This window comes from Mytilus edulis, chromosome 9 (assembly GCF_963676685.1).
Source record: "Mytilus edulis chromosome 9, xbMytEdul2.2, whole genome shotgun sequence".
NCBI lineage: Eukaryota > Metazoa > Mollusca > Bivalvia > Mytilida > Mytilidae > Mytilus > Mytilus edulis.
Window position 1 is genome coordinate 17,132,413 of NC_092352.1, and position 18,990 is coordinate 17,151,402.

The window sequence follows — 18,990 nt, forward strand, 5'->3', positions numbered from 1 at the left end:
TGACTTGACTAAATGGAATTGTGCATGCAGATAATCTCTCATTTTTGTTGAACTACAAATGCATTTGAGTAGCTGTCAGATTTGCTTTAATGGCTAAGATAAGATAGTATTGTATAGATGGATATTATTTTGAAATTTGTATTCCAGGATGTCAACACAACAATTTACAAGTAAAACAGATTCTGTAGTTTTCAACAGGAAGAAATAAACATAAGAAACAGATTTCATCATGACTCACTGTTTACTCATAGGAAAAAAATCCTCTTTTCCGCCATAGGCTTTAAAAAACTTAAGTTCGAAGTTGAAAAACTTATATATTTCATGTCATTACTTTTTATTTTGAAGTATGTAAATAAATTCACGGAGAAAGCAGATATTCTATATCATTCTTCTTTAACACTGCTTAATCTTTTGCTCTACATCATAAACCAAATTTATCTTCAGTAAAATTCGAGATACCATTTTTTTTTAACTTGCAAATGAACGAAATTAAAACAGATGTCATCTTCAAAAGAAGTAAATTTAAGTACACAGTACAAAAATTTACACAAACTTAAACTAAATTAGATTTTGTTTATGTATTTTAATCAGCTCCCATGTCAAAGAGTACAGTTATATAGATTCGAAACTAGTTCAAATTGTTTTGGTGGGTTGTTGCGGTCATGTTGTCAGTATATACTTGGACAGAGTCCAGTTTCAAAACCCTCCACGTTTTAACATCAATTTTAAAAAGAGGAAGTCTTAATTGACTGAATAAACTTTCTAGTGGAACATAAAATAAGGAAATTAATCAAGTAGTATGGCATGTAGTACCAAGATCAGACTCTGAGATGTTGTAACTAAGAGCAAAAATTACATTCCTGGAATTCAAATATAGAACAATGAGTTTTCTGGATTTGGGTTTGGGGAAAAAAGAAGCCTTATTTCAAGTATGAAGAACTTTTTTAGATTTCAAGACGGAGGATATATAAGGAAAGTGAGGAAAAGACTTGATTTTAGAGATGACTTACCCTGATCTAAAATGAGAGGTATTGACTTACCTGGATTTTCTAGATCAGGCTGTAGTACTGCTGTATCTCTTGCTGGTGCAAATCTTGAGGCAGCAGTCAAGAATGATCCTTGTTTTCTGCCAGCATCATCAGTTCTTGGTTTGGCTCTCTCTATTCTAACCTGTGATTTCTGGTAGGATTGACTGACTTCATAGGAACCTGGTGGTGGTAGTTCCTACAAACAAACAATTCAGTATAATAATTTTTTTTTTTTTATAAATTTCAAAACAAGATATCTGACCAATACAGGTCTGGGACATTATTATTTCTGAAGCACATGGCTTAAAATCAAGCATACAAGATGCTCAAAAATTATGTTCTAAACCAGCATCTGAATATTATTTCTGTAAAGTGTATTAAGCTATTTTGGTAAATCCTTTCATAGATTGATGATGAACTTGCTAATGGACATTTAAAGGCAACAAGACAAAACAGTTTAAAGCACCTAGTTTGGAGTCAGATTGATTGATTGATTGCTGGTTGTTTAATGTCCAGTGGCAAATATTTTATGCATGTTCAGGACAAGAACAAGTTAACAATAAATACAATAGGTAGGTTTTGTAATAATAAAGGCCATCCGGAATGATGGTCGGTGAAATTTGGACTGCCACAGGAAAACGAGGGTATATTGGTAAAGGACAGAAATTTTGCCTTGCAACAGGCCACCTACGGACCCCTCAAAGAGTTGTTGAAAGAGTTCTTAACGTGTAAAGAGCATGGCACTCTCTTTACACCAGGCATCAGATTTAATGTCCCAAATCTGACCGGACGTGGCTGCAAACTTGATACATCCCACACAGCAAAACCAACGCCCCACTTTGGCAAGCGTTTTACTGGTTGACCATGTGACCATATTTTGTTTCCCCCTTTGATCTTTGATCTTTATAAAAGAACACTTGGGATAAGCAACAAGCTGACAGCAGCCTGAAGACCTGAAAAGTGTCAATAAATGGTCTTTAATGAAGAGAATATCAGTTAAGGATCTAGGAATTTCAAAAAGGGGGAGGTTTGGTAGGGTCCTGCAGAGCCCCATTGACAATAATGCACAAAAAGGTGCGGCTCTGTCAAAATTAAGAAAATTTAATAAAAACACATATATCTTATGCCAAAAACAGACTAAACTTTGTGCCCTCTCCCTAGGACTCCCTCTCAATTAATACCTTAAATCTAGACAATTGTAAATAATTTTAATTGATGCAATCAAAGAATAGATCTGTAAACCAAACTCTAAATATATAGGAAAAAAACAAGCCATAAAGACAATGATAACAATCAATAAGATTCCTGCTTAGAGAAAGGCACAAAAACATGTCAAAATCTCTGTCTGATAATTCTGTTTTATTTTATGGCTATCTACTATCATCAACAGAAATTGGATAAGACAAAGAGGAAAATAAGTTTTTAAAAAAAACTATTTATTATGAGAAAACAAAATTATCTACATTTTCAAATGTCAAATACTAATTGTCTAATGATGTAGTTCTATGATGAATTATGTCTATGGTTATCAGAAATAAATTATAAACAAGACTTTGTGCATGATAATTTTACAAAAACTATTAACATGTTCTTAATCATCCCTTTGTCAAAGAGGATGGTTCGAAACTGTACAAAAAATGACAATATTTCTGTGTCATTGCAGAAGAATTTACATTTTTTGGTTATTTTGCTAAAAACTGCTATTCTGTTGATGATTTGATATGTATTTTCATTCAAGTCATCAGTAAAATGTTTTAGTTTTCTTGAGGCTATGTTTGATATCTACCTAATTACATCAATCATAAACATTTAAAAGTTAAAACCACAAACTTCAGTGCTGCTTGTAATAATCAGTAAAATTCAATTCTTTATAGATCTGACAAATATTGGGTGAAAAACATGTCCTCCTTACTTTGTCAAACTCTAAAACTTTGGTGTATTTCAGTTCCAAAAAAAATTAGTGTATTATAATTTGTAACAAATGAAATGTACCTAAGGACTATCCAGTAGCCAATATTACATTGCAAGTTACACATAAAAAAGAAAGTCTTCTGTATTTTGTTAAACTATTTTTTTCATTATTTGAGGTCCTGAACAATTACTGTATTATTTTCATTTCTAACTGATACAATTCCTATCAAAATGCAATCATGGTTGACCATGGTCACCATCACTTAGCATTGATAACCATGCTTAAACCATGGTTGGATGTGCTTTACACCATGGCCAACTGTGGTTTTCCACTATTTTGACCATGGTCATACATCTGACCATGACTGACCAAGCTCAATCTTAAGTGATTTACCATGGTCATACATCTGACTTTGGTTGACCAAGCTCAATCTCAAGTGGTTGACTATCAGGTCTTATAGCTGACCATGGTTGATCAAGCTCAATCTCAAGTGGTTGACCATGGTCTCACATCTGACCATGGTTGACCAAGCTCAAATCTCAAGTGGTTGACCATGGTCTTACAGCTGACCATGATTGACCATGGTAAACCAAGCTCAAATCTCGAGTGGTTGACCATTGTCAATTTGACAACCATGTTTATTCTACCTTTGTGACCATGGTAGTACAACTGACCATCTGTAACTAATTAATGACCAGTAGCCAAAAAAACATGTAAAATTAGACAATAAGAAAAAAAAACCTTAAAAGGTTTAGAATAAGAGCAGAGAAACTTCTGACTTCTGATTGAATAAGGATAGTAAACATGGAAATTAGAAATCGTAAAGTGTCCTGTATCTATAGCACTTGTTACATAATTATGTACTATTTTCTGTACTATATTCTAACATTAGTCCGAATGCATTAAAATCTTAAAATCGTATTAATTTTCCCTGGTACTTAAATAAATTACAAAGTTGCAGAGTAACTGCACAATTTGTATACTTTTCTTTAATGATTAACCAATAACAATTAAATCAACTGGTATATATTTACAAAAAGTGACAAGCTATTCATAGAACTAGTAAAGCCATTACAGTACATGTCTTTATACCACACAGGACAATAATTTGTACCATATTATCAATTATTGAAGGATAATATGCATTCATGCCTACAGGAAAAACATGTAAAATATCTCTTTTATAGCCATGGCAAATTAACTGGTATTAGTATTATGATCACAAGTCCAGATTTAGACCACATTTTCAGGTGTTTGTCTCAAGGGCCAAAAGTGACCATTGTAAATCAAAAATGTGTATAAATTATATCAAACATTGCCACTAAGCTTTGGACAAATTAAGGAGGACCTTTATGTCAAAATATAAACCTTGGAAGGTAGATCATATGAAAACTATGATGAGAGGAGGCATTAAGATGTCAAGTCCTTAGCTGTAAGCTTATTATATGGTCACTCTGACATGCTAATAACTGCAGTAAGTCATGTCATACATAACATCTTATTCAAAAATCACTGTAAAAATGACACCTACTGCAAATAGTCTGATTTACTTTGATCTTGTCAGGCTAAAACATATTTTTGTGTGTGAGGATAATTTAAACATATATTTTACTAATTAATGTAAAATATCTTAAATAGTAATTTCCCTTCCAGTCAAGTTGACAGACTAGATAACATTAAAGCCTAAAATTCCATTATAGAGATTATATTATGATAAAATATTTTAATTATAAATATATAGCTATAAATCATAGAAATGGGGCTTGGACAACTGATACAGTTGTGGTGCTTTCCAAAATCTAAAGTTTACTTAGGTAAGCTGTGTGAAAAACATATCATATACCAAGTAAAGTTTGACAAAGTAATTAAAGAATACACTACAGATTAATAATAAAACCTTTCTGAAACAGGATAATTTACATAAAAATACATAATTTATTAACATGCCGAGGTCATAAACCAATAACAAGTTCCAATCAAGTCACAAGTTGTATACAACTAATCAAAATTTATATGCCATAAAATAACATAAAAGTAATTGTATATCTTTTAAAAGATCTAAAGACATTAAAATAAATTTTTAATGTCAAATTGGACAAAGTCTTGATGGGGTAGATGGTACTTGAGATAAATAACTGGGATGTAACTGGAGAAAAGTTTGTCTAACCAGATACACAGACCACTTGTGTGTTATTAGACATTGTAAACACAGACTCATGTTAGGGTAGCTGTTTATAAACTGTTACATAAACATTAGTGTAACATATGGCCAATATTACATTGTTTTTATTCTGCTACAATCAAGGTTTGACTGACAAGTTAGCCAAACTGATTATTGAATCTTAATTGAAGGAAATCAGAACATGATTTCTCATAAATACTTTAATAAACAACTTCCTTTTGAACTTTATACAGAACAACTTTCCTTTTCAGACTTGTTTAGTATACCGATCCTTGAGGTAATTGACAATATTAGAGAAACTCATTTAAACTAGAGGAGACAACTCTTAGTATTACATTTATTATCAACAGTACTCAACAAACTCTGATATGTGCTAGGGAGAAGGCAACACAAACAGCTGATGAAAATTCAACGTTTGAAAATCTGTTGATTTTCTTTCTCTGACTCTAAAATAGATTTTTTATTGATCAGTTCAATTTATCTCTTAAGATATGATGTTGTACAGTGGTCATAGCCAATCAAACTACAATTTATAATTCATGAAAAAATGCTGATGGTGATTCTATCGGTACATTTTTCTCAGATTTACATTGGTTCCTAAATATTTGTACTTCACAATAGGGTTAAGAGGTCATGAAGAAACAATGCCAATATAATTTGGCAGATTTGACATTTATAAACAGTTTGATAGAAAGAACATTTGTTTTATCATTTAATAGAATCTCCAAAACAATGTAACCTGGGTTATACCAATATACAGCATCTCATCTGACAACTCGATTGAATCATCCAAATCTGCAACAAAATGCTATTATGTAAAGCCCTATTATTGCCCAATCCATTACGGTGAAATATGTATTGCTGTAAATATGACTAAACATTCAGATAACTATTCCCTAACTTGACCGTCGTAACATAAATCACGGTGACTGACTCTGTCGCAGGGATGTTACAGTGTCACTGTTCTCTCCGTGGTTCGTACCAGAGTAACTCTGATTAAAAATTGAAACAAGTGTGATAAAGTGGAAATCAATCGCAGCAATACTGTAAAGAGCATGATATTGGGTCTATAAGAAATTGGCTCTTTGACTTCTGTCTTAATGGCTTTGTCTATAATAGTACGGTACAACCTTAACTATTCCGCAGATGCTTCAATTGATCTAATCAATGGGGTTACAGTTGTCGTAAGTTGTATATTTCACTCCGATACCACATCTTTGATTTCAGAGTTTCATTGATTGAAATCCATAACTCAGCTGTAAAGTGGATATATTTTTACAATTCTTTTCTGATATAAAATCTATTTTCAACATCAATTTCAGTATTGTTTTTCATATGTCATCGATTAATGCGTACAAAAAAATACATTTTATATGCATCTGCCAGATTTTTTAAGAAAAAAAATATTACATAAGTTTGATTCAGATTAATAAACTTTGATATGAAAGAAACTTTGCAGGAGTTATTAAAATTTCTGATTTCTGATTAAAATTTTAATTAAATGGAGGCAATATAGATTTGAATTTCAGTATAAATCTTATGTTGATGGAATATATGTCAATATGTCTTCATCATTTTATCCAGAAATTATAGTCAGCATAACATTTTCTTATTTGTTATCTCTGTTGATAATAGAAATTTTAGACTTATTCTTTGGAGGGGTGACACCCCGGTCCATAGATGACCACTTGCAATGTTCAATTTTTGACCTTTACCTTGGTACTCAACATACCCTTATTCCAATGTTCAGAAAAATACACTATACATCACTTCAAATATTACATATATGTCTTTATTAAGAATTAAAACTAAATTATATTGACTTCTGAGCCAATGATCCTTTTATATTGCCTAAGGCCATAATTTTCAGAAAATTCACAAAAAATAAGTGTAGAACATAACAAGGGGCAATGGGTCAACCTTAGGTCTAAAACAAACAACACCTAATGACCATACTAAAGTGTTGAGAAACCAAACACACAAAAAAAGTGTGAACTCATATGCTCAGGAAGGGGCAGTTATAGTACTACTCTAAGTACTCTCTTCTCCTCTATTCTGTTTAAATCTCATACCCGTAGCCAGGGGGGGTTCCCCCCTTGAAAACAAATAAGCACTGTTAAAGTCAATGTTCTGTTCAAATAGTGACTGTTAAATAAAATTGAGAATGGAAATGGGGAATGTGTCAAAGAGACAACAACCCGACCAAATAAAAAACAACAGCAGAAGGTCACCAGTATAAATAGTCAAGTTTGTGAGTCCCCCTTTGGAAATTCCTGGCTATGGGCCTGAATCTGCTGATGAAACATATCCAGTGAAAATTCTCTTACATTACAAAAATATATAAACCATAGTTCGATGTAAATTCTCTAATATAATAGTGACAGAAAATGAGTTTGAAATATAAAACACTTTTTCTGGACAAAGGATAGACACAACTCAAGGTGGTCTAACTAGTGGCTAATGATCAACTTCTTTTCATTTCACACATTAACTGAAATAGGTATGGTTTTAACCAAATAAAAATAAAATGGCAGTTGTAATAGGACAAAATGGATATAAAAATTCAGGGGGGATCTTTTTTATGTTAATTTTCTGGTTTATAATTTTACTGTCATCATGTATTTTTGTTTTAAACTTTGAATGTCATTATTTCGATAATAGATCCATACAACCTATTTTTACATGTTTGCTTTGTGAAAACACTTAAAACTTTGAATCTTTTCAATCAAAAGATGACAATGTAATTACACAGGAATGTACAAGTGAAATGACTCCTCCCATAATAAATTCGCCTATTTAATTCTAGATATCATTATCAAAATTTAATGTATACATATATATATATATATATGCAAACCTTTAAAAATAAGAAACTTCAATATCAAATTAACTCTAAAAACTTGTTAAAATAACATCAATCAGTATTATGAAATAAAACAGATCATATATTTATGATAAATATACAAACTACATAAAATTCAAATTATATACAGAAAAGAAAGATAAAACAAGTTTGCTACTAAGCCCTGATAAAATCTTATCAATGCATTACTGCTTGTAAAATCACAATATTTAATAAAGATTTAGGAATTACAAGTAATGCAAACTTCCTTCCTATGTTATCACCAAAATTATAACTCATCCTGATGAAAGCTAAGTTTTGGCAACATACAAATAACTAATCTGAAGAAATATATGTAAGAAGCTTATAGGTAATATGGGTATGCACAATATACTGAGGACTCATTTATCTTCTTAGGTACCAATTTAACTAGATTTCGTGGTTTTGCCAAAGTCTAGATCTGCATGCAATCTGATTGAAATTTGAATTTAGTTGGACATTTAAAACCGTTGTTGACCTGTTTTCATGAAAACCACGAAAATTGGTATCCAACAAATAATAATGAATCCACGGTATGTAGTTTTCCATGGTTAATTGGGACAAGAAAACTAAAAAAAATCTATGTCTAATATTTCCACCTGATATGCATGTTATGTTTGCCACTGGCACATATAAAGTTATCCAACCATCTATTATCTTTCAAAACAGGGGAGGTTGGTTCTTATCCTGGAAGTCAGAATATATTCCTGTCAATAAGGACCATTGCGTTTATTCAAAATTTAAGATTATTTGGTATTTCAAACAATCTTTAACATAAAAAGAAAATCACTCAATTTCCAAGACAAATTAGATTTTGTTAAAAAGTCTTGTTTTCTTGAGAAAAAAAGGGCAAAAAACAAAATAAAACTTAATGAAGTGGGTATAATTGTGATGAATAGACTCCCCCTTTGACAGTAATACTAACTGTGGGTCAGACATTATCAATGTTTCTGTCAATACTATTATCCCGTAGGCATGTCTATTTATCAGGATAATGCTCTCTCCACAAGTATCAATAAAAGGAAATGTAGGCTGTATGTCAACGAGACAGCAACCTCAATGATACAAATAACATAAGGGTAACAGTCTTCAACAATAGCCGGGGTGTTATCACAATCTGTCACAGTTAACTATCATGTTAATCATACCATGTTTTGATAAATTCTTGAAACTGTTATAACTTGTATTTATAATTATATAAATAACATAAATAAACTGTTATCACAGAGATATGTCTGGCCTTTCTGTAATTTTGATTATGGAAATGTTGAAATCAAAATAGTATTTCTTCAACATCTTACACAAGTTATGCAAATATTCAAAGTTAATGAACCATGACTGAGTAACATGGCTCAACAATCTCCATGTAAATTAGATGTGCCAATGCTAATATAACTGCATACCAAATACCATTGACTTATTATAAGTCGTTCTCAAACCTAAATACAAACATTAACTTGTAAACTATGAAAAAGTTTCAAAGTCAATGAACCATGAAGAGGGGGTGGGTCTAAATAATCTCCATGGAAACGATACTTGCAGATGCCAATAATTATGCATACCAAATATCATTGACTTAACATTAGCAGTTCATCTAAAACTGATCTAATCACAAACTAATACATGTAAACTAAGATAAGTTTCATTCATTAGACTGTGACTGAGGGGCGAGGCCAAATATTCTCCATGGAAATGAGATGTGCCAATGCTTATACAACTGAATACCAATTAACATTGGCCTTCCATGGTTCCCCTTGAAATGACCTAATCACAAACTAAGACTGATAACTTTGAAAAATTTTCAAAATCAATGGACCATGACTGAAGCGGCAGGGCCAAATAATCTACATGGAAATGAGATGTGCCAATGCTTATGCAACTGCATACCAAATATCATTGACCTACCACTTGTGGTTCCACATAAACTAGACCTAATCACAAACTAGTACATTGTTGACGCCATTGCCACCGCGGACGCCGCTGGAAACAGCATACCTATGTCTCGCTTTTTGACTCCATCAAGGCGAGACAAAAAAACTCTATAAAATACTCCAATTAAACAGAGAACAAAAAATACTATAGATACAAAAACAGAAGGCTTACTTTAATCTACATATAGACTGCAATAAAAGCTTAACTCTGCTGCACATTATACTTCATCTTGCAGAATGGTTCCAATAGAAGATTTGCAAAAATAATTTTCTGGGTTAAAAGAAGCTTATTTAAATATTGATTCATAATTAACTATATAGGTCGAGGCATAGCAAAAATGTAACATTTGAGATTGGCTTGAAACAGTTAAGTATAGTTTCATTGAGACCAGTGAATTCAAAATATATGATGAGTGAACAAAAGATCAAAAGCATACTGCTAAATAAACATATTAAATTATGTAACTAGAAAAGTAATAAAAGTACAGCAATTATTTTTTGTATCATGACTGATAATTGTAATCAAGGAATTTGTATGAAAAATGACAAAAATGTTCTAGATTTCTTTGTTTAATTGTTGGCTCTAAATATTTTTTCCTCCTTTAGACAGTTGAAGTCCTCCTAAACTGACAGATATTGTGATAAAAGAGGATTTTCTTCTCCGATTTTTTCAACAGATTGTAATTTATGTTCTGGCTTGTTTCATTTTAATGATAATAACTATGACATAAATGGGAAATAGACAGCATTTGACAAGCCCTTGAGGTACATTTGAGAAATTATGATTGAATCACCCACCTTGTTTTCTCTGACATGAACCTGGACTCCAGCAAAAGGCTACAAAAAATCGGAAGTTTTTATCCCATCAAATTTTTACCTTGATGTCAAAAGTTTATAACCTTTTGATGTATCCCATTATCATGTCCTAAAGATCAAATTGAAAGATCAATAGATAATGGCCAAATCACCACAAAACACCAATTAAACAAGACAAAAAAATGTATGGACACACCTCACTGTTTTATTTGATCTGCTTCATCTCATGAGAAATATGAAGACTTGTCTGTTATTTTTTTTCTGTCTAAGAACATAAGATTTCTGACTCCAAAATAAAAGAACTGCATGTTATAAATTAAGTAAATGAAATGCCTGTACCTGAATGCATTAAACTGACAGTTACAAATCTAATATATCTATTTTTTCTGTGCTAACACACATCTATTTCATTACATCAAAGACTACTGATAAACTATGGGGACACATTTTAATACCTTTTTTTCTGAATTTGATGTCATATATGAAAGCGTGCCTTATTCAGGGGTTTAATCATTATTGGTCCTGGTTCAAGGCACAAATCAATTAGAAATTCTTTCTAAAGTATTTTTTCATGGTTTTGATCTGCGACTATAAATAGCGAAAGTATTTTATTGTATTTGTATACAAATAAAAGAATGGAGTACCAATGTCCCCCGCCTTGCACATATTTTATCTGTCAAGGTCAATAACTTAATTTTTTAAATAAATATCATAGAGAAATGAAATCTTCTGTTTTAAAAATATTTGATCAGTACTGATTTTCAAAATTTAAAAAATATTGATGTTATAAACCTTTGATAAAAATCTGGCAAGAATTGTACACATGAGACCGCTTACAATGATATATTCAATATTATTATCCAAGGGGCATCATCCCATAACTCTTTTACAAATTTTTGATTGACACTGATTTTCTAACGAACTTGTTAGAGACATTGCTGATATAAACCTATGATAAAAGTTCTTAAAAATCTGGCAAGAATTGTACACATGAGAGCGCTACCAATGCAATTTTTCATATAAATGATACTTTCAAGGGACATAAGCAGCATAACTCTCTCTTTAAATAAAGCATTGCACTAGGGACAATAAATTTACTAACTTTGAAGAAATAAGGTATAAAATAACATTTGCAGTACAAATTTTATTTCACTAAATGCATTTGTACAATAAATGTCTCTTCAGTGTTTCATAACTTCAAAATTTGAAAATCCAAAACAAAATATTGAAAAGCTGATCAAATCAAAAAGGACCTAACATTTAGCCAATCAGAGATGTGCATGAGGGATAAACTTTCATTCTTTGAAAATGATTCCAACATTTAAAATAAATTATTATTAATAAAATCAGTACTTTTATGAGAGAATTGGCTATTTTTATTCACCAGATATGTTTTTTTATATCATCAACTTAAAATTACCTCTACTTTAAGAAAAATATAAACAGATTTCGTATCATAACAATTCTTTTGTTCTGGAGTCTTGACATTAAAACAAAGTAGAGTAAAGACAGAAAGTGTAAAAACTGCAATTACTATTACTATGAAGCACATGTTTATTTAGGAAAGCATGTCCCATACAAAGTTTTACCCATAAAAGAATGTAATTGATCAATATTTATTCTAAACATTGGCACTTTAAGATAACTATAATTGGTATAAGAGATGTACAATAAAATGACAATTCCTAGAAACTATCACCCAGATAATTGGCTCAGCTCTATAGGGACTTCAAACATTTGTTCTATTTAACATTCTCTCATAAAGTTCAATTTCACAAGGGAGTAACTTTTATTATTGAACTGTCAATCAAACAAGATTTTTTCAAACTTTGTCTTTAAATTAATTTGAAAATATAGTTTCTGTATCTCTGTTAAAAATGTGTTCTTTTTGTAAGAATTATTTACATCTCTTTATTATGTATTAGAAAAGAGCAATGTCAGATGTCATAGTATAGCATCACTTGGGAAAACTTGTATTTAGGAAAATATTAAAAAAGCTATTCTATTTTTAATGAGAAATGATATAGAATAACCTGGGAATGGAGTTAGTGTTGCACTTTTCAAGTCTATTAGATAGGAATTGTACAATGGTATAGCCTTTGAAGAAATTACAATTAACACCTTTACACTCTATTATTTTATGTATATCACTTTTATAATTAATGGAATGTTTCTAACAAAAATCAATTGTCACATTAATAAAAGGATATATAGCAGTCTAGAAAATTGTAAGAATTGTACTTTAACATAGAGGTCTGCGTGTTCAAGCTAAAATAGATTTTAATAGACCCTATTTAATAGAAGAACACAAAATTTTCATTAGTAGAGATGCAGACTCAGAATTTTAAATTCTGTATACATGGTAATATCCACATATTACAGATCTTTTATTTCATCAAAAAGTACTCTTTTTTTTTAAAACCTTATCACAGTTTTTTTTTTTTTACAAAACATAAAATATTTATTTAAGAAAGAGGAAGACAAAAAAAAACAACCAAAAACAATACGAGCTACAATTGTTCATGATAAAAAAATGTATAACCTTTTGTGCTGTAAAAAAGGACTTAGATTTCAGCATATAAAAATAACTATAATCCACTACCAGCAAGATTGTTTTACAGTTTTCCCAACTTTTGATATTTGTATAAAGCTCATCAAATAATGCATTGTAGCAATGTAAATAATATTGCTCATCCTCCCATTGCATGGTATCTATCAAAAAAATCTTTTTTTTCAAGACATGAATGTAATTTTGAGCTATAAACAATCAATCAGTCTTCTTATTATCTGACAAGGGAGGTGTATTGTGCCCTGGTGCATACTAATCAGGTAAAATATGTTTTATTTTTAATGTTAAACTTTAAATCACAGCTGACTTCTTCTTTGATAACAGTAATCTTGCCCCCTTTTACAAAAAAATTACAAAAGTATAAAACCTCCAGGTTTAAATGACAACTGTTTTAATCCTTATATTTTATGACCTAAATCTGTAAACTTATGTTTGTATCAAAGTTTCCATCTATAAATGAATTGCTTTTAAGTCTATGAGATAAAAGGCAATTGCTTTTAAGATTTGTTTAAAATTTAGACATTTATTACTTAATTCTGAGACATAAATATGCTGGAAAAATACCAACAGGAAATCTGCAATCAAATTCATTTTATTGGATAAAATCTAATTTAATTGAAAAAACATACACATCAAAGATTATGATAAAGGTGTAAGGGACATAACCATGTTATGACATGGGGCTCCCATGTTTTATCTTTGATTACCACCAAAAGATGCAATCGACATAATAAGGGGAAAATAAGTATCTGCCAACCAAAATGTCTGTATAAGATTAGTCTAATTTGGTGTATTCAGTGTTCTTTCCTGGATTGACCTTCAGCAACAGGTACTCCCACAAAAAATTGAAAACTTAGATGATAAAATACATGTATGACCAAAGTTTAAACAAACAAAATTACTGAAAAAAAAATCATTTACAACATCATCTGTTTAGACATTTAAAGAGTTCAATGCCAATCAAAAATACCTAATCCATTGTTGCCAAACTAAAGTATTCCATTTTCAGCAATTTAACTATGCCCCTATGTGTATTTCAATATTATGTAATGATGAAAGAGAGCAATATCATCAACACTTCATCACAGACAAAAGGAAATTAAAAAAGGGAAGACTACTAAATCACACTTCAAACCAATTTGTTTTAAACTATTTTTTAATTAGAGTGTCGTGGAAACAGTTTATTTTTTTACAGCCTGACTACTACTTTGCATATTGCCACAATTTCCAATTCCCAAGTTCATTAAAACAATGCTATTTATTGATGAAAAATGTTTACCTGATTTACAATGGAAAGTTAAGATTTATCACCAAATATTTCACAATCATAATAAGACTATAATATTGGTTTTACAATTAGAGGAATTTTCTTTAAGTTTTAATAGCATTACCAGTCAGACGAAGTATATAATTATAAAAAGAGATTTTTTAACTACAGCATAAACAGTGATATTGTTTGCCTTAAATTACCGGAGAATAAAGGCTTTTTCCCTTGGAGAAGAATCCCAATTTAATAAGAAATGGTTTAAAATTATTCCCAAAAAAACAACTTTTTTCCCAAACAGTGCAGTCTCAGTAGTAATTGTGCATGAATACAAACCGAAAAACACTCATTTATACATTTTTCATGCCTAAAATGACTATATGTGCAGATTTGAGGATCAATTTATGTATCATCACTGACAATAAGGGGTCTTATTTCAAATGAGGGTTTACCTCTTTAAAGGGGTCTGCAAATTGAAGTTCCAGTCAAGTTCATGGTTTATTATAAATTTCCCAATTTGATAAAAATGACGCATTTTTTCCCAATAAAAAAGGGTACAGGTAGTTTTGAAAAAAGCTAACAATATCACTGATAAACACTACAATAAAATAAACACACATTTAATCAAAATTATAAATTTATCAGTTTGTGTTTTGTTTTATCATTTTATGGTAATGTCTTTTATGGACAGGAAGAGGGTTAAACATGACTTAATGAAAATATTTGTAATTGACAACAACACTTACAGACTATTTTAAAATTCAAATGTTAAGGGACGACATCAAAAGATCAATGTAGGATAAAAAACTAAAATCAAAAAGTTTGGGGGTGGGGGGTTAAAATTTAACAAGTTTTGTATATCTGAAATCGATTTTTACATATATCCCTATTGGTAAATCAATTTTTTCCAAATTAAGTTGAGAGGGGGTGGGGGTGTCAATGAAAAAACTATGTGAATTAAGTTTTTTTATCCTACATTGAACTTTTGATGTCATCCCTAAACTAATGTATATATTAACCTCAATCATAAATTTCAGCATCATCAAACACTGAAACAATTAACACACTATCTTAATATTTCTTTGTTCGTATAAGACTATTTAATTACATCTTCTTCTGTATCTCATCTCAGCTTGAAAATGCAGGAACGTTATTCAGACGAACATCAAACCAAAATATATGCACATGTAAATGGTTTATCTTAAGTAATTCTTCTAAAAGCCAAGAACAATAAGATTCACAAACTTTTGCATACAACAAATACATAATTTATCCCTGAATTTATCCTCTACATTGATTGGATGTATAATGTTTGCCTTATGTCCAGTGGCAAATAGTTCATGAATGTTGAAGACAAAATTTACTAAATATAGTCTATGATCTAGGGATCATTTTACAAAAAAAATACATGAAAATTATTTCCTTACTTTTCAAAGTTGTTTCTAAAGTACTAAACAATTCAATTTTATGTTTTTATTTCAATGTGAGGATATTTTTTGTGTCCATATTTTGAAAGGACCATTGTAACATTGCACTTCAAAAAGTAAACTAATTAACATTTTATGTTATAAATTATCTGTTGTGTTGCCAGTTTGACCAAATGTTGCAGGCCACAACTTCTTTTTAAGATTTAAAATTTATCTGCAAAATGTTGATATTCAGGAAAATTAATTGCTGTCTTAAGAGGCACTTTGCAGGACTATTGTATACCTTGTTAATTTGTTCCCAATCTGAGTTTGCCTGATATATTTGTCACTGAACATTTAGCAAACACTGATAAGCCAATCAGTAAATTAATGCAATAGCCAGTGAATAAAAACTAAACCAAGCAAACAAGGAACTAAAGCTCCAATGGCAGACAACACAAAAGTCATTAAAAGTAGGAAAATTGGTCTAAATCAAATAAAAAATTCTAGTAATTTATGTTAACAGGTTTACATAAATACTAACTTCATGATAATTGCACTTAAACTTATAAATCAATTTATTTTTTCAACAAAAAATGACTAGAGTTTTGTATATTTGAGTTCCCTACGGCAACAATTGAACATTAATGACAAAAATACATGATGATATAGAAAAGACATAATAAAATAGTCTATGTTTCTCCTTACTTGAATGGCAATAAAGATAATTTGGTTTGACATTACAGCAGTTGTCAATTTAAATGAACAAATAAACTTGTACAAACTAACTGTCACCAATAAATTACAACACAAAAAACCTAGATATAAAAAAATGTATTCTATTGTAATAATAACAGGGAGATGCTATCCAAACCTTGTAACTTTCCATGTTTGATGACTGTTATCACCAAGTTATCTACAGAAACATGCAGATCTATCGTCTCCAAAGCTTCCCCAGGACATAACACTAAACAAAATTACCCTTAAATAGAGACTTGAAGCTCAAAATTATAATAGAGGGTGAAAATAGGGATGATTATCAACTTATCACTTTTTCTTGATGTGTAATGATATTTAACAGTTATTGTGGAAGGTTGTGGTTACTGTAGGCATTATACAACATTATCATCCTGTTCGACAGTTAATGTCATGATTATATAATATACAAAATATTACACAAACTGAAAAGTCAGCCGACTTTCTAGATAATACACAAGGCAAACAGATCAAATGGTGCATTTCATAAAAAACAAAACTGTTAAGCGATGTTGATATTCCTAGTATTAAAGTATATGAGTGGTGCAAGCAAATCACACACTTTTTTTCTATAAGATAGAACTGTATAAACTAGCATGCTTGGAATTATAATCATATTCTTTCCCTCTGTATTTGACTCTAAAAGACAAAATAAAATGAACTGTAGATTACTAGCCATCGAATAATTACCTTAACTGTTGGTGGAGGCTCAACAACTCGTGACGTTACTGATGCAAATGTGGACGTAAGGTTTGGATACTTTGTCCTAAATGGTTTCTCTTTAATTTGGTAATGAGCTGGACCTGGTACTTCAATCTCCTCTTTTTTGGTTATTGGTTTTATCCTGACAGATGTGGTTCCAAACACACCCTTGCGAGTACTCTCAATGTAGGCCTTTCTCATGCTCTCTGATCCCATACCAACAATGTTATATGCTCCAGGACCTGAAGTACAAATAGACCAACAATGACAAATTCATGCAACACAATGTAATCAATGCCTTGTCCCCAATCACAATCGAATACTGCAATATAATTATGAGTACAGTTGAAAATTGGACCAAACAAAGATCTCAACTCAACAAGAATCACATGTAGTTTTCTTTTGTGCTAAGCATACCACCACTTATAATTCAAAGTATTGTTGGGAAACAAAAAGTAGGTGTCTGAAGGATTAGAAAGTGCACACATTAAAAATCAATTCTGTTTAGCTGCTTACCAAATCATAAGTCATTCCGTTCAGTTACATTGAAGAAGTATGTGACATTTTTTTTAGGTTTATAAAAAAAAATGGAAAAATCATAAGTATATTAAGTAAACAGGAAGTAGGTACTGGTATCTGACAGATCCCAAAAAACAGCTCACACTGTACGCCTCATCACTGTCAAGCTTTCAAATAAGTCATTCTGTTTAGTAGTTTTAGAAAAAAATGTGAGGAAAATATTTGCAGGTCAACAGGAAGACAGACTTAGTGATTACTTTATGCTTCCAAAATTTTATTGTGGAGCATAATTAACTTATAAAAGATCCATACTTAAAAATAGGTGAACATGCAAATATCAGTATTCTTTACATCTTTCTGCACAAAACATGCACTTAGTTTATAAATGAACTTTATTCAATAAAAGTTTTAGCTACACTTAAACCAATTTTTATATGTAGTCTTCCTCTTGTACATGTGTACTTACAATTACAAAGCTATAATACCAAGCATTAAAATACCCATTACTTAGACATTACAGAACTCAATATTTTGGCAAAGGTGGTGAAACATCATTAAAAGCGGAATTATTTTAAATGAACATGAAACAAAGTTTCCATTCTTGGAACCATTTTACCCTGGCAGATTGTTGGGTCACTTTGTGTAACACATCATAAAATATATTGCCACTTTACACTGCAGACAAATAATATGATACACTGTAAAATGAAATATATCACTTAATTTGAAAGCCTCACAATGACAATATTTCATGAAAGACATGAAATAACACTCCATTTATTCTGTTTTTCACAGATTTTGCTGTTAAAAAAATTGGGTGTAATAAAATTCCATAGACTTTGGAAGATGTAATGGGTTTTCTACTCTCCGTCTCTTTCTTATGGCTGTTTAAGTTACCTAATTGTAAAACAGATATCCTATTCCAATCATTAATATTGTGTCTTTATTGATTTTTATATTAAAAAGTAAAAAAGTTTGACATCAAAGAATGAAGAACTCAATTTGTACTTTTAGACTTTCAATC

General features: G+C 30.6%; 1 protein-coding gene across 1 annotated transcript in view; it reads right to left on the bottom strand.

Moving 5' to 3' along the window:
- Positions 1–18,990, bottom strand: part of LOC139489590 (sperm-tail PG-rich repeat-containing protein 2-like) — a 56,049-nt gene that overhangs the window by 19,439 nt on the left and 17,620 nt on the right. Inside the window, exons 9-10 of the mRNA XM_071276168.1 lie at positions 17,436–17,689; positions 1,041–1,224 (exon numbers count right to left, since the gene is read on the bottom strand). Coding sequence (XP_071132269.1) covers positions 1,041–1,224; positions 17,436–17,689 — 438 coding nt within the window. The remainder of the gene's footprint in view (positions 1–1,040; positions 1,225–17,435; positions 17,690–18,990) is intronic.